General features: G+C 37.6%; 1 protein-coding gene across 1 annotated transcript; it reads right to left on the reverse strand.

The window, feature by feature from the left end:
- Nucleotides 1-1135: 1135 nt before the first annotated feature.
- On the reverse strand, nucleotides 1136-22597 carry LOC106066210 (uncharacterized). The gene is made up of 10 exons (XM_056017607.1): nucleotides 22437-22597; nucleotides 19002-19073; nucleotides 17146-18558; nucleotides 16708-16867; nucleotides 15537-15723; nucleotides 12632-12766; nucleotides 11476-11736; nucleotides 9897-9994; nucleotides 7032-7146; nucleotides 1136-1994 (listed from the first exon to the last, which is right to left on the reverse strand). Exons 1-10 carry the CDS (start codon nucleotides 22462-22464, stop codon nucleotides 1545-1547), a joined length of 2919 nt encoding a protein of 972 aa, XP_055873582.1. The 5' UTR covers nucleotides 22465-22597; the 3' UTR covers nucleotides 1136-1544.
- Between the last annotated feature and the right edge of the window lie 265 nt (nucleotides 22598-22862).

Genomic DNA, 22862 nt, shown 5'->3' on the forward strand with positions numbered 1-22862 from the left:
GGCTTGTCTTCGAGTCCGATGATGAATGAGGAAGGCAGTATTTCCCGTGGCTACGCAGCCTCAGCTGTGACCTACATATTTTACCACATATAGCGCAGGCATAATCATTGTCCGCCGGTGGTCTATTTAGATTTTCTCACGTCGAGCACCTTTCAGGGGAGGTATCCCTGAAAATCTTATTTTTGTTATTTCTGAAGCTAGGCCTTTGAAATTTGTTATGGTAGTATATAATGATATTCTAAAATAAATAATGCTAAAAAAAAGTTTTTTGAAATGATGGTTGCCATGGTAACGGCGGCCATATTGTTTATTGTATACAAATTAAAAGTCTGAATTTTGTAAAAACTATTGATCAGAAATACATGAAATTGAATTAAAAGATAAGAAAAAAGGATCCTCTAAATTGATACAACGTCAGAATTAAAGATTTAAGTATGTTAAATTTTTTACAAATTTTTTAATTTTTAGTATTTTTTAGACCTAAAAAAACAGGATAAATATTAATTAAAAATTCTTTAAAAAAAAAAGTAAATAAAATATTGAAAAAAAATCATTGTACGAGTAAAGTTAATGATGTCCTTAAGAAGTGTTTCAAATTTCATCAAAATCTATCAAGTAGTTTAGGAGAAATTCCTAGTAAAGCACAATGACATGTGCAAAAACTAACATTCTGAGAAAAATGAGTTTAAAGTATAAATTTTATTAAGATTTTGTCTCATAGACCTTACAAAAACATTTAAAAAACATGTTTTAGACACAGATTTAAGCAATAAAAATGATTGTAATGTAAAGAAAAATGATTGATCTACTTAATTATGTTATTAGTTAAAAATCGATATCCTAGACCTAAAACTCAATTTTCTCTAGGGATACCTCCCCTTCAGCGCACAAAAAAAAAGACTGCTTTTGGTCTTTAGCATTAGTTCGTCCCCCATACGGGATACGTGCTCTGCCCTGTCCATACCGGCATCGCAAGGATAGAAATAGGTCCCCAAATAATGACGCCCTCTTCGACATACGTACACACATTTCATTGTTTATATTGCAATCTTAGCATGTCTTGAGGTAATTTAAAAAAACAACAACACCATTTGCTTAAATTTGTAAATGTTTTAATTTAATTGTCTTAGCAATGAAAAGTAAATTACATTATTAATTTGTGAAGTTACAGGTATTCAGGTGCCTATTAATATTGAACATAATAATTTGTGATAAGTTAGTATCGAAAGACCATGATTGGAAACGATAAGTTACGTAAGTGAGTAGGTTTAATTGTTGCAAGATTTGTCGAATTGCTAAATTTGGTGGCCCCCCAAATGCAATAGAAAAAAAAAGCAGCAAACAAATAAAATTAGAAAATATATTTAAAACCTAATGTAGTCCAACATTAACATTGGGCACAAGTTTCGCTATTTATTTTTTCAAAAATATTATTTCGAGTCCAGTGCGAGGCGTCTACCAATCGGAGGCGCTTATCAGCTGCCTAGTTTGCCTATGCCTAAGGCCGGCCTTGCTTGTTATAGAGTAAATGAAACTAGTATTGCTCAAGACTTTCTTGGAAGGAGATACCATCTGTGGCGCACGTGAAGATTGTCGTACGTCCAAACACAGACGTGGAGAACGTCACCGATGACCATTAGGAGGAGGACAGTGACCACCAGAGCCACGCCCACACAGCCCAAGTTCCTGCACGACGGCCTGTCGTCGCGGGCGCTGGTTAGCTTGCGGCTGTAGGCGGACAACCTCTTGTTGTCCAGGTAAAGGGCTTGCCTGATATCGCTCAGGACCTCGTCGACCTGTTCCAGCGTCAGGCTGTTGTTGTTGTACCAGTGGGAGCTGGTGGACGTCGATGTCCCCGTCGGGAGAGAAGATGTTTCCGTTGAGGAAACCGTGGTATAGGCGCTGGGTGAAGGTGATGAAGCGTTGCCTGGGGTGGCGTGATAAAGCTTGTTACCGTTCAGTGGGAACTCACAAACACTCCTAAAATGCTGACTCTGCAAAATTAGAAACAAAATCACTGGGTGAGTACTTGCACGTTTATCAATGTCAACAAAATTATAAAACTAGAGAGGAGGATCCTAGCAATGGAATTGAGATGCTACGGAAAGATCCTAGGTATCACATACAAAGACCGCATCACAAACGAAGAGATTACAAACAACATTAATACAGCAATAGGATCACACGATGAGCTAACGTATTGTCAAAAAGCGCAAACTAAAAACTCTATGGTCATATCGCAAGGTTCTAAAGGGCTCGCCAAAAACTTTCTTTCAGGGAACAGTACCAGGAAAAAGAAGAAGAAGCAGACAGAGAATGCGATGGGAAGTCGAAGTAAAAGAATGGACGGGCCTGCCACTGAAAGAGGTTCTATCCTAGGCAAAAGACAGGGATGGAGAAAGACGGTCAACAGATCTTGTATGGTGCCCCAACGGTTCAACAGACTAAGGGGAAGGTGAGTTAGGTGATATGAGGTTAGGGTCCATTGGTTTATCACAAGGGTAATTGCACTTCCCATCCCCAAGACACACACTGTTGCACAGCTTTATTCAATGACACGGACTCATTTTGTGTGGGAAGAAGCCGTTAGCATCACAACACGGTCCGGATTATGCCCGCGGCCCCTAGGTTGTCCTCCCTGATCTTAATCAACTTTTAACTTGAGAATCGATTACATTTTTCTTCCACGTTTTGAGTTGCAGTGAAAAACTCAATAGAATTGCATGAGGTAATTTGTGGTATCGATTCACAATTATGTGAATTTGCATTTTTTTTTCTCTTAAGTAGCGTGCACAGTGCAGTTGGTTTTAAGATGTCACTTAGATAAAATAAACAGATATTTCAAAGACCAAGCTGCTTAGATACTGTTAATATGGGACGTTATGTTGTACATGAATTATTTCCCTTATCGGATTAGTATCTTGTTTCATTGTTTGTTTTACATCTTTCGGATGTTCCTTCAGTATTCAAAACTGAAAATTATTACGCCATACCCCAAACTTCCAACAGGACGGCGGGGGGTGGCGGCGGACAGGTTTCGAACTTAGGACTATCGTGATGACAGCCCAGAGCTCATATCACACGACAAGATGGTTGAATAAAGCAAATTCTAGTTTAGAATACATGCAGGAACTATGTAATCAGATTACTACACTTAAAGAGACAAATAAAAATGCAGTTTTTTGGATTATGGGTGATTTCAACCTACCTGATATAAATTGGAAAACACTAACCATAGATAAACACCAAAACCTTAAGGACATAAATGAGCTTTTCATGGAAACTTTACACAACCTAAGTTTAGATCAAATCATTAAAAAGCCAACTAGATTAAACAACACATTAGATCTCTTCTTAACCAACAGACCTGGATTGGTAGTTGATTATGATATTATCCCTGGTCTATCAGACCATGAGATCATAAAAATACACAGTCAGATAAAAGCAGTAGCCAATACAAAACCCAAAAGAAAAATCTTACTCTGGAATAAATGTAACCTAACACAACTACACCAAGCTGCATTAAACTTTCAACAAACATTCTTATTAGAAAAAGACATTAACCAACCAGTCGATGACCTCTGGAATTTCATTAAAAACCATCTTAAAAGCATTATAGAAAATCATATACCAACTAAATACACATCAAATAAAATAAATAAATGCTGGTTTAATAATAGACTAAAGAAGCTTTGTAAACAGAAGGAAAACCTATATAGAAAATTTAAAGAAACTAATGCAGAAAGAGTTTACAAAAAGTATATAAAAATTAAACACTTAACCCAAAAAGTAAGCAGACAGCTACAGAGTGAATACATAAACAATGTAATATCTAAAGATAACAACAAAAACCTATGGTCATACATTAAGTCTAAGAAAATGGAAACAACAGGCGTAGCGCCATTAAAAGATGAACATAACATAATACATAATGATAATGAAACTAAAGCAAACATTCTAAACAAATACTTTGCATCAGCATTCTCAGCCCCAGGAGACAAAGACATTTTACTGAATTTGAACCAAGTAGACAACATAGAAGATATAGTAGTACAAGAAAATGGAATTCAAAAACTATTAGCCAACACCAAACCAAATAAAGCTTCTGGACCTGATGGTATTCCAGCTAGATTACTCAAAGAACTAAGTAATGAGCTAGCCCCAGTGTTCAAAATACTCTTTCAGGCTTCACTTAACCAGGGCAGAGTACCAAAGGACTGGAAAGAAGCTAATGTCACCCCCCTATTTAAAAAAGGAGAAAAATCTGACCCAGGAAACTACAGACCAGTATCACTTACCAGCATCACATGTAAAATCCTAGAACACATAATATGTAGCAACATCATAAACCACTTAGACAAACATAATGTCCTCACACCATACCAACATGGCTTTAGGAAATATAGATCATGTGAAACACAACTAATAGGACTAATTGATGATTTTTCAAAAGGTTTAGATAATAGTGAACAAATAGATGCTATCTTACTAGATTTTTCTAAGGCTTTTGACAAAGTTCACCACCATAGTTTACTTAAAAAATTAAAATATTTCGTCATTAATGGTCCACTGCATCAGTGGATTAAAGACTTTCTGATAGGGAGAGAACAAACTGTAATAATAAATGGTTCTAAATCAACACCGATAACAGTAAACTCAGGTGTACCTCAAGGAACAGTCTTGGGTCCACTACTATTTTTAATTTACATAAATGATTTACCAAATTGCATTACTTCAGGAACAAAAGTCAGATTATTTGCAGACGATTGCATAATATATAGAACAATAAAAACAACACAAGACACAGATATTTTACAAAGAGAATTAGATGAATTACAGAAATGGGAATCAAATTGGAGCATGTCTTTCCACCCAGAAAAATGTCAGTTGTTAAGAGTAACAAAAAAACTAAAACAAATTAATTCCACTTATCTTATTCATGGCAAACCAGTAACACAGACTAAAAACGCAAAATACCTAGGTGTTATAATAAATGAAAAACTGTCATGGAATCCACATATTGATGAAACTACAAAAAAATCAAACAAAGCATTAGGATTTATTAAAAGAATTTTCTATAAATCAAATAAGAAAATAAAACTAAAATGTTATTTAACCTTGGTTAGGCCAATAATAGAATATGCATCCTCTGTTTGGGACCCCTCAACTCAAGAAAACATTAAGAAACTAGAACAGATACAAAATAGAGCAGTGCGATTCATAACAAACGAATATTCACATTTGACTAGAGTAACACCTTTAGTAAAATCACTAAATTTAGAAAGCCTTCAGGACAGAAGGCTCAAAAGTAAAGTAGCAATAATACATAAAACACTGAACCATAATCTTCAAATACAAAAACAAAATTTAATAAAATACTCTGAAAGACACAAAGATAAAGGCACATTCCTCGTCCAATATGCTAGGACAAATTTGTACAAATACTCCTTCTTCCCTAGTGCTATTAGAGCATGGAATGGGTTGCCTGAGCTAGCCAGGAAAACCAGTGACTTGGCAGAATTTAAGTCATTGGTTAATATGCATGACTAAATGCATGACGCGTAGGACGTAATCATCTTCTTTTTTGAAGTAACGTCTGTATTATATAAGATAAGATAAGAAGCATGTATATATGTCTACAAATAGTTTGCATATTTGTAGTTATATTTGAAAGTTTGTTAAACGATCCAAATTTTAAGGTTTTCCTTGATTTATTATTGATTGATTCTTGATTGAAGGCTATGAGTTCACACCCACCTCTGAACACCTGGCATCAACTGGCATAAGGACTTTTTGGTTTGGACGGCTCATAACAATATTAGCATAAAAAGAAAGTTAACTAGATTCGTTGTTACTATTATTTTGTGTGTGTGTGTGTGCAAAAAATACAACAGAATATACAGCACGTGAAGTTTCAACCTCTGTGGCATTTAACGTCTTTGCAACTTCTTGTGTGACTAAAGAGGCCAATCTTTGATACACAGCTGCGGTCACAGGTTGGGCATATATGTAATCACCAGGCGCCGTTGCACTTTCACCCTTCTTTCTACTACTGGTGTGTATGACATCTGCAAACCGGGACCCTTTCTTTATGCTAGCTCTAAATGCGGATCTATCCAGTGCCACTTTTTTCCCCAGCTGCTAGTTCGATTTTTGAAGAGCTTCATGTCGCGTTTGCATACATCCGTATAACGTAAAAGTGGGCGACCAGCTCTCCTGCTTTCTGTTAGATCGCATACAGAATGTCTTGTGGAAGTCGACCTACTAGCATTCTATGAACGTGGCCAAGCCAGCCAAAGCGTCTGCTGCTGATTACACAGCGGATGTCGTGGCACTCTGCTCTTCGTAGCGCTTCCTCATTGGTTATTTATCTTGCTACATTATTTTAAAGATCCGCCGTAGGCATCCATCTAGATGTCCACAAAAGAGATGGGACTATAGCGTAATAAGCATGCAATAGGATGAAAGATGCTCTAAATAAAAGAAATACAGGTATTTAAAAAAATCGCCATAGAAAATATCCTTAGCAGCTCATTTGGAGTAAATGTAGAGACTGGAAAAATCTGGCTGCCATCAGTTGCATTCAACAGCTAAACAAACTCTTGTTAAAAACAATATTCCAACCCACTTTCTACTACAACTACCCTTTCACCATTCTGCATCACATTTAAAATTTAATCACATTCTTTAACAAGGATAAAGACACATTCCTCGTGCCATATGCTAGGACAAATTTTTACAAATGATTCTTCTTCCCTAGTGCTATTAGAGCATGGAATGGGTTGCCAGAGCCAGCTAGGAAATCCAGTGACTTGGCAGAATTTAAGTCATTGGTTAACATGCATGACTAGATGCATGTCGCGTAGGACGTAATCATCTTCTTTTTTTTGAAGAAACGTCTAGATTCGTTGTTACTATTATTATTGGGCGAAGATGTAGACACGTTTTCCTACAAGCTAAAGACTTTTTGTAGTTTTAACATCAAACTATATCTCGAAGGGGCATAACTGCGTGAAAGCCATCTAACTTACCAAGTGGTCCACTCCAAGAGTCGTACAAAAGGTTGCAGACTGAATGTTGCCAAGCAAATAAGCCCCAAAGTAATTGGACTCGTTACCTCGGAGACTATGGTGACCTGGATTAAGCCTGTCAAAGAACACAAACAAAAATTACCATAAAACTAGTAGGCAACCGGTAACATGAAAAGAAAAGTCAATTCCCACTTCAAATGATATAGTGAACCGATTGACTTATCACTGGTCAATTCCCACTTCAAATGATATAGTGAACCGATTGACATGTCACTGGTCAATTCCCACTTCAAATGATATAGTGAACCGATTGACATGTCACTGGTCAATTCCCACTTCAAATGATATAGTGAACCGATTGACATGTCACTGGTCAATTCCCACTTCAAATGATATTGTTACGAATCTCCCTATCCAGGCTCGCTGCAAATGGCACCAAACGACACCACCAACTGTAAGAACTTGACAACTCAGGCCTTGAAAATAACGTAATAGTTTAATGTCAATAAATAACAGCCAATACTGTACAATTGGCAGCACGTAACACAAGACTGTACAAATATCTCTCCGCCGTATCAACTCTTGCACTGGTCTCTCTGTCTCGTCTCGGACTTGTACTGAGCCGTTGTAACGAACTGTAGATCGGGATGTTGTGACTGCCTGGCCTCTGATACCTTCGCTCTTTATATAGGGCCCCTGCTGGCCTTCTAGAACCGGACAGAACGTCGCTCGACCTTTCTGGGTGGTCAGATGACTACAACTCTCGTGACGCTGCGATCCTTCCCGAACTGTCCTGTTGACACTCGACTCGGCTGACAGTCGTAACTCGTCACGGTTGACCGCTCGTCTAGCGCTGGCCTGGGGCGATTTGCGTCGGCTGACTACACACACACCACTACCCCCATCTGTGCCACCACCAGGTTTATAACAATATAGTGAACCGATTGACATGTCACTGGTCAATTCCCACTTCAAATGATATAGTGAACCGATTGACATGTCACTGGTCAATTCCCACTTCAAATGATATAGTGAACCGATTGACATGTCACTGGTCAATTCCCACTTCAAATGATATAGTGAACCGATTGACATGTCACTGGTCTATTCCCACTTCAAATGATATAGTGAACCGATTGACAATGTCACAGGTCTGTACGACGTGACAACGAGCTATTAGTCTCCACTGCCCACAGGTTGCGACGTTGCAGGTCAATGTTCAGGCCTTCTAAAACAAATGGTCTCGATCGAGCCCACGACGCTCGCTTTATTAGCGCGGCGTTTTATTCAACTTTGCTCTCCAGCCATACTACTGTGTGCTAAATTTTAGATTGAAATAAAAGATTAGTTGTTTTTTTTACTTGTGCTTTTTAAAACGTTTCAATTTTCGACCATCTCTCATCATTTCACTATGATCAAATGAAAGCTAATGGAAGGAAATAGAAAAACAAATAACGTAGAATAAAGAATCCGTTTCTCCTGTATGAAACCAACGGGGGTCTCGAACTTCTCATTCTATTTAATTCTTCTAATGCTTCGTGAATACAATAAGACATTGGAGGCGAGTGCGGGAATTCCCGCTGAGGCCGTGTGCAAAAGAAAAAGACGTAATCCAAATTTAATTTTAAGGTGATTGTATTTTGATAAAATTTAACGTGCAAACCAGAGTTTTCATGTGTGCACTGGCGGATCCAGGTGGGGGGGGGCGGAAGAATTTTAGTAAAGAAATCACACAAGTTGTATACGATTTTATTACTTATGTTAATAATATATACTATTTATTTATATTTCAACCTATTTTTAGATTATTTCGCCCCCATCCCTTCCAGTATGTTGGCCGAATTGGTGGGGTGGGGAGGGGGCTATGGTATCAATCCCGCCCCCCTCCATATACTTTCGAGTGGGGAGGGGCGGTCCAATTTATTTGTAAAAATCACAGCTTGTTAACAGAATCAATCTATATGATTAAAACTTGTTATTGATATTTTAACTGATCGTCATATTATGTCATTCTTTAGTTGGCCGATTGGGGGGGGGGGAGAATACATTTACTGCCCTTCCCAACAAAACCATTTGAGTGGGGGGGTCGGTCCTATTTTTGTGGAGAAATTGTCGTTTATGAACAAACTTGGTTGAATTACTATACAATGTTTATATTATGTCGCTCCATTCTGGTATCTTGGCCGATTTGGTGGGCTGGGGGGGGGCGATTGCATCTATTGCCCCCCCCACTCTAGTCCCATGAGTGGTTGGGGGCGGTCCTATTTTTATGGAGATATCATAGTTTGTGAACAAAATTAGGTGAATATCTATATAATATAAGCTACTTATTGATATGTGAACCCATTTTTATATAATGTCGCACCACAATCTAATCTCAAATTTTATCATTAGTAAATATTAAATGAAAAAGGTTGTACAAGTTGGGAGGGGCGATTCATGCAATCGCCTTCCACCCATCGGACCGCTAGTCACCTAGTGGATGTGTGGCATATCTTTTTTCCTAAAGATATACATAAGCCGTCATTTTGCTCGGAAAATTGTTACAACCGTTTTTTTTTCTCATTGACGGCTGGATTGACGCTAATTCACCTAATGACTGGCGATTAAAAAAAACAAACAACAAAGAATGGATGCATATTTATCATGATGCTACAGGCTATTGTTTAAAATACCGAAATTAAAGTCTGGAGTGTCGAGCTTAACAGCTCGGGTCGTCTCTGTAAGCCCTAAACAAACCTTTATCTAAAAATAAATAGTAGGCCTATGTCAAACTTTTCCTTTTTTTTTAAAAAAAAAGCTCTTCTTTGTCTACAAACAAATATAAATTATTAAAAATGCATTAGAAGAAAAAAACAAACTCACCTTTTAGTTAAAAATCTATAATTTCCATTAGGTTCTAAATCGCTCTCCCAATCAGGAATGAAAGGTTTATCATCCAATGATATTTGTGTTTTCAAGTTCTTGAGAAATATGGAATTATATATAAAACAACTGTTCACTATAAACTCTAACAGATAGTATTGACTCAATATTTAATATAACCCTACACTCAATAGCGTCTTAATAAAAAAAACACCTATAGTTATTAACATCAATAAAAAGTATTCAGTCAATACAAATTTAATAAAATTTGAACTCTACCAATACAATAAAATTATTTGTTCATAGTGGCTCTATGTGAGAAAAAACCATAGACTATATATAAAAGATATAGATTTACAGAATGTGTAATAATAGTTTAAAGTTTATTTCTTTAACACACATTAATTTTCTTTAATTTAGTGCACTCCAACAAAAGTTTTTTTTAAAAAACAAATAACGAATAGATGCTTTTTTTTTTTGTTACAAAGCTTATATCAACTCACTCTGTCTGTCTGGTAAAAAAGTTTGTACACGTTATTTCTCTAGCATCAAAAAATCTCGGATCAAGCTGAAAATGTGCACAATTATTTCTTTTACTTGACAACACACGAGTCAATACAAACTAAAATAAACTAATTAGTTAATTAACTATTGGTAATAAATTATTTTGTTTGGTATCTCGAGCAAGGGAAAGAAATTGTAATTGACTGAACCTGGTGGTATAAGCTGAATTAGTCCCCTATATAGCTCGCCGCTTGAAATTAAGTTTGGAACAAACAACAGGTATCTATAATATCGTATACAAACCTCCGTATTCATAAGCTCTCTACTAACAGAGTGGTTAGAATGTCGGCTTAAGCCATTAACTCATAGTCTCATATTCGGATCGTTTATACAGACCTCCCTCCCTCCCCCCTCCCCGATTTTCTCAACTGGTCCAGACAAGTGATAGGATCATAGCGTATTGAAAAAAAAGCTATAAGCATAAAACAGCGCTAAACAAAAACAATTGGTAAAAATATTTCTAGTCGCAGATTCACTGTTGTTGGTCTAATTCCATTACAAATATAATTATATGACTGATGCAAACTAATTGTTACAATGCCACTTGGTATAAGATATTCCTCCTCTGAAATTTGCTGCTGGTGGTAGTCTTTAATTTTCACACTCTATACAATTTTCCTAATGCTTTACTTTTGTAAGGAGTTTCCCCAACGAGTTTTGAATAATTCCGTCATGTAAAATGATGTGTATCTCTCTCTCTCTATATATATATATTCAATTCTTTACTGAATGCAAAGAAACATTGGAGTGCGAGAATTTCAGATGAAGCCGTATATTGAAAGTGTTAAAACAACAAAGATAAGCCAAAATTTATTTTTAATTATATTTTTGAAAACAAAATACAACCAACAAACTAGAGTGTGACCAATTAGATTTTTTTTTTCTTAAAGATGTAAATAAAATGTATGTGTAGGAAAATCGTTAGAGCCGTTTTCGAATACCCGTCCACCAGTTATTGCAAGCTCATTGGAGGAATGTTGATACACGTTTGTACGATTTTTTAAAAACAACTTACATCTTTGATAACGACAATAAGAAAGAGGTCAATCGTTAAACCGGAAGTTTTCACAAAGGTTTGCGGAATGACCCACGTGTAAAGGTCTCTCCACGCTCCGTTAGAGGCAAGTGGCTGCAGGCACTCGGCATTCGATTCGTTCTTGAAGATGGCGTGGAGACCTGTGATTGGCTTGTCAGCCGTGACTTGAGAAGCTCCTCGGACCTGAGCTTCGCAGGTGTCTCCCGGCTCTGGAAGATCACACCATCTGCTGCTATTGATCTGAAGTCATAAACAGAACCTGTATTCTGTCTTTGGCATCAAGTATATGCACATTTAGACATTTAAAAAGTTAGAATAGCTATTTAAATCAAAGAAACAAATTAATAATTATAATGCCAGTTGAAAGGGTGGTTACAACAGGCAATTCATATATCAATCGGGCTATGAATTAACTTAAGATTCTTGTTAAAGCTGCAGATCTGCCAAATAGCAAGTAAATTCCCCAGTGGACAATCTCTACTTTCCAATTCGTTTCCGTTTAAAAAATGTCTATAATGGGAGTTCCATTAAATGACTATCACCTCATGATTTTATAATGATAACACACACTAATAAAGAAACCCTATTACTTTACTACATGTCTCTGGAGATAGAAGTTTGAGACATTGAACAGATGCAATTATAATGTAATTTAGTGTAAAACTTTATCATCATGAAGAAGACGGAATTTTTTTTTTTTTTTTTTTTATTGTTAAGAAAAAATCTAGGCCTATAAATCAAACAATTCAGCACGTACTTCTTTTTCCAATTTACCTATTTAAAATAATATTATATTTAATTTGGTTACTTTGTGCTGGCCCTAAAACAGAATACGTAATTCTGTGTAAGATTTGCTGCCAGGATCCAGGTCTCTGTTGATATTTGTATTACATGAGCTATGTACTTTTGTGTGCGTGAGTAATGTCCCTAGTCCTGATTGTTGTTGGTAACCAAGATAATGTTCTATTTAACATCATGCTTGAAGATTACAGTCCAAATATAGCGTTTGTTGTTAATCGTATTAAGCTTTTAATCAGCACTTTCAGTTGATGCGATAAATCCGTTTTATTTTCAATTATAGTTGTTTTTTTTGTTTCTTTAAAGACAATAATGTCACACAAACGTCTAACCCTACCTGAAGTGACGTCACGGCATCAACGGTTGCCATTCTATAGACTGACGTCAACGCTGTTAAAGGCGGCCACGTCACAAACTGATTCGTTTCTTCAGTCACAGGAGTAAGTTGTTCAAAGGCGATTGAACCGCTGACCTAAGAGAGAGAGAGAGAGAGAAAAAAATTTGCCGGTTACAAAACCTTTTTTTCCATTCTAACTAAGCACAAAACCCAAATTTCTTTTTCAAAAGGCAAATCACGAAACAATTAAAACATTGAAGCTCGTGGATTGACCGTGACGATGATTCCAACCAAATGCGCTCCATTTTCTCTCGGTCGGAAGTCATCCGCCGTAGCCAGTTATATGAGATCATGTTTTCGATAAGGTTGAGGTCAGCTTGACTTGACGAAGTTTGAGATCAGCTTGACTTGACGAAGATTGAGATCAGCTTGACTTGATGAAGTTTGAGATCAGCTTGACTTGACGAAGTTTGAGATCAGCTTGACTTGACGAAGATTGAGATCAGCTTGACTTGACGAAGATTGAGATCAGCTTGACTTGATGAAGATTGAGATCAGCTTGACTTGATGAAGATTGAGATCAGCTTGACTTGACGAAGATTGAGATCAGCTTGACTTGATGAAGATTGAGATCAGCTTGACTTGACGACGTTGGAAATCAGCTTGACTTGACGAAGATTGAGATCAGCTTGACATGATGAAGATTGAGATCAGCTTGACTTGACGACGTTGGAAATCAGCTTGACTTGACGAAGATTGAGATCAGCTTGACTTGATGAAGATTGAGATCAGCTTGACTTGACGACGTTGGAAATCAGCTTGACTTGATGAAGATTGAGATCAGCTTGACTTGACGACGTTGGAAATCAGCTTGACTTGACGAAGATTGAGATCAGCTTGACTTGACGACGTTGGAAATCAGCTTGACTTGACGAAGTTTGAGATCAGCTTGACTTGACGAAGTTTGAAATCAGCTTGACTTGACGACGTTGGAAATCAGCTTGACTTGACGACGTTGGAAATCAGCTTGACTTGACGACGTTGGAAATCAGCTTGACTTGACGACGTTGGAAATCAGCTTGACTTGACGACGTTGGAAATCAGCTTGACTTGACGACGTTGGAAATCAGCTTGACTTGACGAAGTTTGAGATCAGCTTGACTTGATGAAGATTGAGATCAGCTTGACTTGACGAAGATTGAGATCAGCTTGACTTGATGAAGATTGAGATCAGCTTGACTTGACGACGTTGGAAATCAGCTTGACTTGACGACGTTGGAAATCAGCTTGACTTGACGAAGTTTGAGATCAGCTTGACTTGACGACGTTGGAAATCAGCTTGACTTGACGAAGATTGAGATCAGCTTGACTTGATGAAGATTGAGATCAGCTTGACTTGACGACGTTGGAAATCAGCTTGACTTGACGAAGATTGAGATCAGCTTGACTTGATGAAGATTGAGATCAGCTTGACTTGACGACGTTGGAAATCAGCTTGACTTGATGAAGATTGAGATCAGCTTGACTTGACGACGTTGGAAATCAGCTTGACTTGACGAAGATTGAGATCAGCTTGACTTGACAACGTTGGAAATCAGCTTGACTTGACGAAGTTTGAGATCAGCTTGACTTGACGAAGTTTGAAATCAGCTTGACTTGACGACGTTGGAAATCAGCTTGACTTGACGACGTTGGAAATCAGCTTGACTTGACGACGTAGGAAATCAGTTTGACTTGACGACGTTGGAAATCAGCTTGACTTGACGACGTTGGAAATCAGCTTGACTTGACAGTATCCTGAAAGAGACTTGTGGTCAATGTTATTAAAGTGTGTCAAGACGAGTCAGGATTTCTTTTTTCGATAGGCTCACTTCGACTAGCTTTTGTAATTGTTTGTTAGGCTTGAATATATATATATATATATATTTTTCTAGTTTTGTATACTCAACAATAGTCTACACTCAAAACTCCAGCACTTTCATTTTTATACTTCCAGAGTTCACTCTATGAGAAAAAAATACTCCTCACTGGACTATATTTGTCTCTATTAGGTCCAGTGGGAGTGCATCAGCAAAAAACGCAAAACTTTCAGCATTACAACAGGAAACGCACATGGAAATCTTCAAGTCGTTGAAGAGGTCTGATTAACATGATTCTTTTAAATAGATTTTGAATATCTAGGAGTCGCGGTTGCTAAGTAGTCCCGGGCTCGAATTTGGGGATCTCTAAGGCGTCTCTGAGTCCACGTCCAGCCAGCTGGGCACCTGGCAGTAGTTGGGGAAAAGTAATGGCGGTAGGTCGTTGTGCTGGCTACGTGTCACCCTCATTAACATTGGGCCACAGAAACAGTTGGCCTTTACACCATCTGCCCTATAGATCTCAAGGTCTTATCTTATCTTATTTAATACAGATAAGGTAATAATGCAGGTCTGAGAGGGGAACTTTACTTTTAGTTCTTTGAAGAGTGGGAAGCGTGGTCGAGAGGCCAAGTACGTTTGAACTTGGCTTGGCTACCTATGAAGGGGGCTCGAGGTTTACTGAGCGCCTAAAGGCAGCACGGAAAAACCTTCTCCCAGATACCCCCTCCCCCACACTTGAGATTAGCGTCCTGAGCATGCCAAAAGCATGAAAGTAGTGCTATATAAAAGCCATTAAAAATAAATAAATAAAGAGATTTCATTACGAACATGTATTCATGACATTGTTTTAATCTACTAATTATGAGTGAGTTTGTGTGTTTAAACTTTAAACTACAAGATATAAAAGACTTATTCGATTGATAGATAATATATAATGCCACGCATCAACAGAGTGATACGGAGGACAGAGCCTTTAAAAGGAACCCTATGCTAGAGACCTCTCTCACGCCTCTGGATCTAGATCTAGCTGTTCTGGCTACACAAACCTGCCTCACTCCTACAAAGACGGCAAAAGGGGATGTAGCCGTGACTCTGGAACCTGTCAAGTCGGACTGGCTTTCCAATAAGAAGACATCTGATTGGTTCAACGAGAAGCCGAGAACGTCCGGATTAGTCACTCGGACACCGTTGATAATAAACTCTGTGACTGCAGACGTTGGGTACGACGTCATCCTGTTAAAGAAGATATATTTTCCCCCAATGTTTTTCTTTCTATATTTACTGTAACACTCACTTTTAATTAAAAAAAAAACAACAACTTGGTACTCTATTCATTTATTTATAATCAATTTGATAGTTTGATACAAATAAATAGACGAAATAATATTTGGAACTTCATTCAGGAACAAAGATTTTCTAGGTCATGCAGCCGGCGAGGTTCAAAATGGACAGTCTGAAGTGCATACCCTACAACTAGGAAGCTATAAAACGATTAAAATGATAAAATAAAAATAAAAAGCCGTATACTAGTTACGTCCAGTCAAAAACTAAAACAGTCTTTTCAGACTACACTTATCAGTAAAAATCAGCTTTAGATCGATAGCAGTCGTAAAAGGATTGCTGAAATTGTGAAGCCAAAACCATTACCGGACATAACGCTCCAGCAACAATGTTTCGCTATGATCTATCATTTCGGTCAAGTAAAAATGTACAAACAAGAAAAACAGTTTTTAAAAAACTTTAAAACAAGAAAAAAAAAGCTCTTAATATTAAATGTAATTTTATTAATTAGTTTGGTTAAAGCATTTTTGCTATGTGTGCATTGAAGCTTGACGTATTGATCTGTGCAATAGAAATACTTTTACCAATTGTTTTTGTTTAGCTTTTAGCTTTCTCAATGCGCTATGGTCTTATCATTTGTCTGCACCAGTGTGTGTGTGTGGGGGGGGGGGAATGTTCACTTAGGGCTCAAGATTCTTCAAGTTGACTAATTCAAATTATACCACCACATTGGTCAAGTACCATTTGTTTAATATACCAAACAAAATAATTAATTACAAATAGATTCTTGTGTTGTTAACTAAAAAAGAAATAATTGTGCAAAATTTCAGCTTAACCCGAGATTAGGTATAGGAAAATACATGTACAAACTTTTTACCATACAGACAGACAAAGGGAGTGAGTTGATATAAGCTTTGTGTAATAATAATTGCTTGCCTCAATGTCACGTGATTGTTGTCTGCCACAGACACGATGTAAAGTCGGGATAGTGTGGTTACTGATGCTGGTGACATCACTACTAGGTAGTCGTAGGACAGACTGAAGTGAGGATGGATGTAGGTTGACGCCGCTGACATCACAACTCCAAGCTGAGAGTCTATCACAAAACCAATATTTTGATTTTAATCATTCTTCTATATGTTGTCTATCTATCTATCTATCTATCTATCTATCTATCTATCTATCTATCTATCTATCTATCTATCTATCTGTCTGTCTGTCTGTCTATCTATCTATCTATCTATCTATCTATCTATCTATCTATCTATCTATCTATCTATCTATCTATCTATCTATCAAGACATATTATTAATAAACCCAATTTACCAGGGTAAAAACCATCTTAAAGCTAACTTATCTTTAGATTATAATTACCTTCCAAAATACAATATAAAATGACATGAAGACACCCTGAGGATTGAATCTTAATTCCTCGCGCTGATGAGCCTGCCATGACAGGCACCAGCGATGGTGATAGTTCCACTGTGACACCAATGCCTGGCTGAACACTGAGGTGGACGTTTTGATAGACAGGAGATTGGACGGTAATATTGGTGGAAACATTTTTACCCTCAGTTGTAGCGAGTGTTAAATATGTGGTCAGTGTGGTGTTGGGGTTGTCAGTTAGATCGCTTGCTACATGTGGTAGGGTCAGATAGTAAAAGTGCTCCGTGCCAGATACTTCGTCCTGCTTGGGGTATATTGTCACTGTCTGTGTCTGCTTGGGTGTTGTGGTTTCGTTTATAGAAGATGTGGTAGTTGGGGCAGATTGAGTGGAGAGGGTTGATATTGTAACAGTTTTGTTTGATGTGATTGGCTGAGTGGGTGTGGTTGACAACTGAGTGGGTGTGGTTGATGATTGAATAGGCGTGGTTGATGAGTGAATGGGCGTGGTTGATGACTGAGTGAGTGTAGCTGATGATTGAGGGGGTGTGGTTGATGATTGAGGGGGTGTCGTTGATGATTGAGTGAGTGTTGTTAATGACAAAGTTGCGTTGCGTATAGACGTTACAGATGAATTCGGGTTTGATGTAGTCTGAGCCAGCGTTACTGTCTGTGAGCTGTTATTGTTGGGCGTGGCTGTTGTTGAAATGTTCTGAGTGGCTGTGCTTAACAGTGACGCAGATTGAAGGGGCGTGGTTACGTTTGTCTCAGCATTTATGCTAGCAGGAGTGGTGAATGTTAGGTTCTGTCTGGTCGAATTTATAGTCGCTGTGAACAGAGATGTGTCGAACGACGATGGTGTTGCTGCACTTGTGGCATTCAGTTTAGTCAAACTAGAAGTTGTGCTGATCGTAGCTGTGGTGACGTTTGGCGGTGCTAATGTAGTGTTTTGTGCAAGCGAGGCGTTGTTAGCAGAAGTGGATGTGTTGCTGCCAGAGGGTGTGAGGACAGCAGACTTGGTCGTGGCCAGGGTGGCGTTGGGGTTGGAGGATGTGTTGAAACTGAACCACGTCGTATTGTACGTTGGAAATGCTGTTGGTGTTGTATTAAATGCAGTATAGCTTTTGTTGCTGAAGCTCAACAAAGACGCAGATGTGGTAGTGTCATTTTGTAAAGACGGCGATGGCACGCTGGTGTCACTATATCCACCTGACAAGGGTGCAGCCGTGCTGTTAGCTGTGATCGCGGCTTTAGTGGTAGCCGTAGCCGCAGATGTGCTGCTAGCTGTAGTAACTGCTATAGTGGTGGATACGGTCACAGCTTCTGTTGTAGGTGTAGTCGACTTGGTGGTGCCTGTGGTTGTTGTTAAAGTGGTAAACACAGGAAACGTCCATGTATAATTAGCTACGTGGACACATTGAGAAAAATACAAAGAAAAATATAAACAAAATTTGAAAAAATATATTAAGCGTAGTTGTATCAATTAATTTGGATCAGTCATGTAATTAAATTTGTACTAGATCTATTCTAGACTAACAATAAAAAAGCATTTATAAAAAATTATTTAAAAAATGGCGGATCGAACTCATGGCTGAAGTCTTCTCAGGGTTCCCAAGTCAACAGAGTAAACAACCACTCTGCTAGTGGAGAGCCTTTGAACATACAAAGCTTATATCAACTCTGTCTGTCTATCTATCTATCATTAGAGCTATTCAAAAGCATTAATAATAATAGTCGAGTAATTGCTTTTTTTTTTGCACTACAATTCTACACGCTCCACTTTCACTTGGCCATAGCGCCTTGCATGTTTTCTTCTTTACATTGCCATTATATTCTATGCCACATACCGAAGAAGAAGCCAGCTCCATCAGACAGGTGTAAGATGGCTGTACACAGAGTCAGACAGACAGTGAACCAACCTAGGATGACATATTATACCAAGAATACATTATAAGAATTAAGTCTGCAAAATGTTGCATGATTAACTCATATTAGACTGCTTAGCTTTTGTGTCTTTAGTATATCTCCTTTCTTAGTTTGTTTGTAACTGAAGAAGGCCTCGTAGCCCAGGCCACGTTTTGTTTTTAAATTTTGGATCTGATTTGGTTTTTCAACGTCTGTTGTATTGTTTACACCAGGGTAGTAAAAGAAAAATAAAGTTCCCCTTTCAGACTTGTGATATCTTATCTTATATAATACAGACGTTACTTCAAAAAAGAAGATGATTACGTCCTACGCGACATGCATTTAGTCATGCATATTCACCAATGACTTAAATTCTGCCAAGTCACTGGTTTTCCTGGCTAGCTCAGGCAACCCATTCCATGCTCTAATAGCACTAGGGAAGAAGGAGTATTTGTACAAATTTGTCCTAGCATATGGGACGAGGAATGTGCCTTTATCTTTGTGTCTTTCTGAGTATTTTATTAAATTTTGTTTTTGTATTTGAAGATTATGGTTCAGTGTTTTATGTATGATTGCTACTTTACTTTTGAGCCTTCTGTCCTAAAGGCTTTCTAAATTTAGTGATTTTTACTAAAGGTGTTACTCTAGTTAAATGTGAATATTCGTTTGTTATGAATCTCACTGCTCTATTTTGTGTCTGTTCCAGTTTCTTAATGTTTTCTTGAGTTGAGGGGTCCCAAACGGAGGATGCATATTCTATTATTGGCCTAACTAAGGTTAAATAACATTTTAGTTTTTTGTTCTTATTTGATTTATAGAAATTTCTTTTAATAAATCCTAATGCTTTGTTTGATTTTTTTGTAGTTTCATCAATATGTGGATTCCATGACAGTTTTTCATTTATTATAACACCTAGGTATTTTGCGTTTTTAGTCTCTGTTACTGGTTTGCCATGAATAAGATAAGTGGAATTAATTTGTTTTAGTTTTTTTTGTTACTCTTAACAACTGACATTTTTTTGGGTGGAAAGACATGCTCCAATTTGATTCCCATTTCTGTTATTCATCTAATTCTCTTTGTAAAATATCTGTGTCTTGTGTTGTTTTTATTGTTCAATATATTATGCAATCGTCTGCAAATAATCTGACTTTTGTTCCTGAAGTAATGCAAATTGGTAAATCATTTATGTAAATTAAAAATAGTAGTGGACCCAAGACTGTTCCTTGGGGTACACCTGAGTTTACTGTTAACGGTGTTGATTTAGAGCCATTTATTATTACAGTTTGTTCTCTCCCTATCAGAAAATCTTTAATCCACTGATGCAGTGGACCATTAATGCCGAAATATTTTAATTTTTTAAGCAAACTATGGTGGTGAACTTTGTCAAAAGCCTTAGAAAAATCTAGTATATATATGGCAGATGATGTTAAGGTCATCTGTTTCTGTGGCAAACGGTTAACGAGGGTGTCATGTGGCCAGCACAACCGCCTTTTCCCCAACTATTGTCAGGTACCCATTAGAGCTGAGTGGACTCAGAGGCGCCCAAAGATCCAGAAATTTAAAAGCCCAGTCTTCACCAGGATTAGGGGGCCTCAGGTTCGAAAACCAAGCGCTTTTACCGCTCAGCCACGGCGCCTCCTTACACCAGGGTCGGCCACCTTATTGACTTGATGGGCCAAAATAAAATATGTTTATCACATCCTGTTATATTTCAGTTCTATTTATCTAGCTCAATGATTCCCAAAGTGGTCTATCAGAGTTCGAATTCAAGTAGTACAACTTTTTTTTTAAAGCGATCACGGTGACATTAATCAGAGACCCCCTTCTTCTCTCCCCCCTTTTTCTCAACTGGTCCAGACAAGTAATAAGATCATAGCGTATATAAAAACATGAAGTTACGTTAAACAAAAACAATTGGTAAAAATATTTCTAATCGCTCGGATTTATTATTGATAGTCTAGAATCCCTAGATCTATTACAAATTTAATTACATGCAAACTAATTGATAAAAGTAAGCTTAATCAATTTTTTAAAACATATTTTTCTTGTTTTCTTCTTGCAAAGTTGTAAACAATATTTTGATAATCATCTACTTTGAATATTAAGGTTGAATTACACTTGGAATCAGGGTCATGTGGCAGAATGGCCGCCTTGGCTACCTATCAAAGGGCTTGAGTTTGAAACCCGACTCGAGCTGAGTTGTGTTTGCTGAACCCTAAAAACAGCATCTATACCTTCTCCTAGATACCCCCCCCCCCTTTCACAAACACACACACACACACACACTGGTCCACAAAAGAGATTGTAGCAAGCGCACCAAGGATGCTTCTGATTGTGAGAAATGCGCTATACAAAATCAATTCAAAAAAGTCTTCGGTTCAGTATCTCATCACAAGCTCAAACATAATAGTTCAGCATGACAGCAGCACCAACACATCCCAGCGAAATAAACAAACCATGAATCCTGTTTTATTTCCGTGCTAAGGGAACTACAACAGGCGACATTCTTTCTTCTACTCTGACATTGAGGAGCTAAAATGAACTACAACAAGCGACATTCTTTCTTCTACTCTGACATTGAGGAGCTAAAATGAACTACAACAAGCTACATTCATTCTTCTACTCTGACATTGAGGAGCTACAATGAACTACAACAAGCTACATTCTTTCTTCTACTCTGACATTGAGGAGCTACAATGAACTACAACAAGCGACATTCATTCTTCTACTCTGACATTGAGGCAAAAACTGCTACAGAGAAGTATTAGAAAATGTTTAGCCTATCAATGTAGCCGGGTAGCATGTAGCTCTCTCTCAACAAGTTCGTTCTTTTGTTTCTGAAGGCACAAATGTTGAATTGATATTATTTTTAAAAATTAAAAAAAAAAAATAAAAGCTTTTATAAGGAAAAGAACCGATTAATTACAGATATATTTCTCAATGCTGCAAGATTTATCTCCATTTTCTAAGTAAAACAAAAATTAATTCATCATCACTAATTAATTAACGACTTGGTTAATTGTTTTGATTGATTCATGAATAATGGTGCAAAGTTTCAACTTGATCGGAGAATCGGGAGTGGTAAAATAACGTGTACAAAACTTCTACCAGACAGAGAGGAGTGAGTTTGATAGAAGCTTTGTTAAATAATGAGGGTGAACTGGTGAAATAGAGAGAGAGGGAGTCAAAGAGAGTGGAGAGATTGAGATAGTGAAATAAACGGTGAAAGGGAGAGAGAGAGAGAGGAAGACGGATTGTAAATAGTGGATTGGATCTACAAGTGTCGTCAAAACTGCTAGGCGCTAGTTAAATTAAAGCTCTTGTATTAACACGATTCTGCAAAACTATGTCAGCACCAAATGAGGAAACCAACTTACCAGATACGTGCGGAGCTACAGAAAACATTGCCAATAAACAACACAAAAACAAACAACTGAGATCTTATCTTCTTGAATGTCTGCCTGAGATCTTAACTTCTTTAATGCCTGCCTTATTCATAACAAACCTGACACAAAGGGTAGATTTTGACGCCTGGCGACGTAACCGGGATACAGATCAGCTTGACGTTTAGCACTGGTTGACTAGAACCTGGTCATACATCGGGTCAAGATGCCATTAGTTGAGAATCCGGGTTTTAGTTGAATGAATAGAACGTTTGAGTGTGAATCAATACAACCTGGGACCTACAACCTAGGACCTACAATGAATGGAAAGAACCAAAGACTCTAGAAGATTTAATATAAGCCAATGCTTGACAGAATTCGTTTGATACACAAGTCTGATTGATCGATATCTACATCTTC

The sequence above is a fragment of the Biomphalaria glabrata genome, chromosome 18, assembly GCF_947242115.1.
Source record: "Biomphalaria glabrata chromosome 18, xgBioGlab47.1, whole genome shotgun sequence".
Lineage (NCBI taxonomy): Eukaryota > Metazoa > Mollusca > Gastropoda > Planorbidae > Biomphalaria > Biomphalaria glabrata.

Coding starts and splice junctions, on each gene's coding strand:
- LOC106066210 (XM_056017607.1), bottom strand. CDS start 22,464: ATGTTTTCTGTAGCTCCGCACGTATCTG. Junction 12,767..15,536: donor TCTTTGTAGGAGTGAGGCAG/GTTTGTGTAGCC, acceptor TCTCTCTCTTAG/GTCAGCGGTTCAATCGCCTT. Junction 11,737..12,631: donor ATGCCGTGACGTCACTTCAG/GTAGGGTTAGAC, acceptor TTATGACTTCAG/ATCAATAGCAGCAGATGGTG.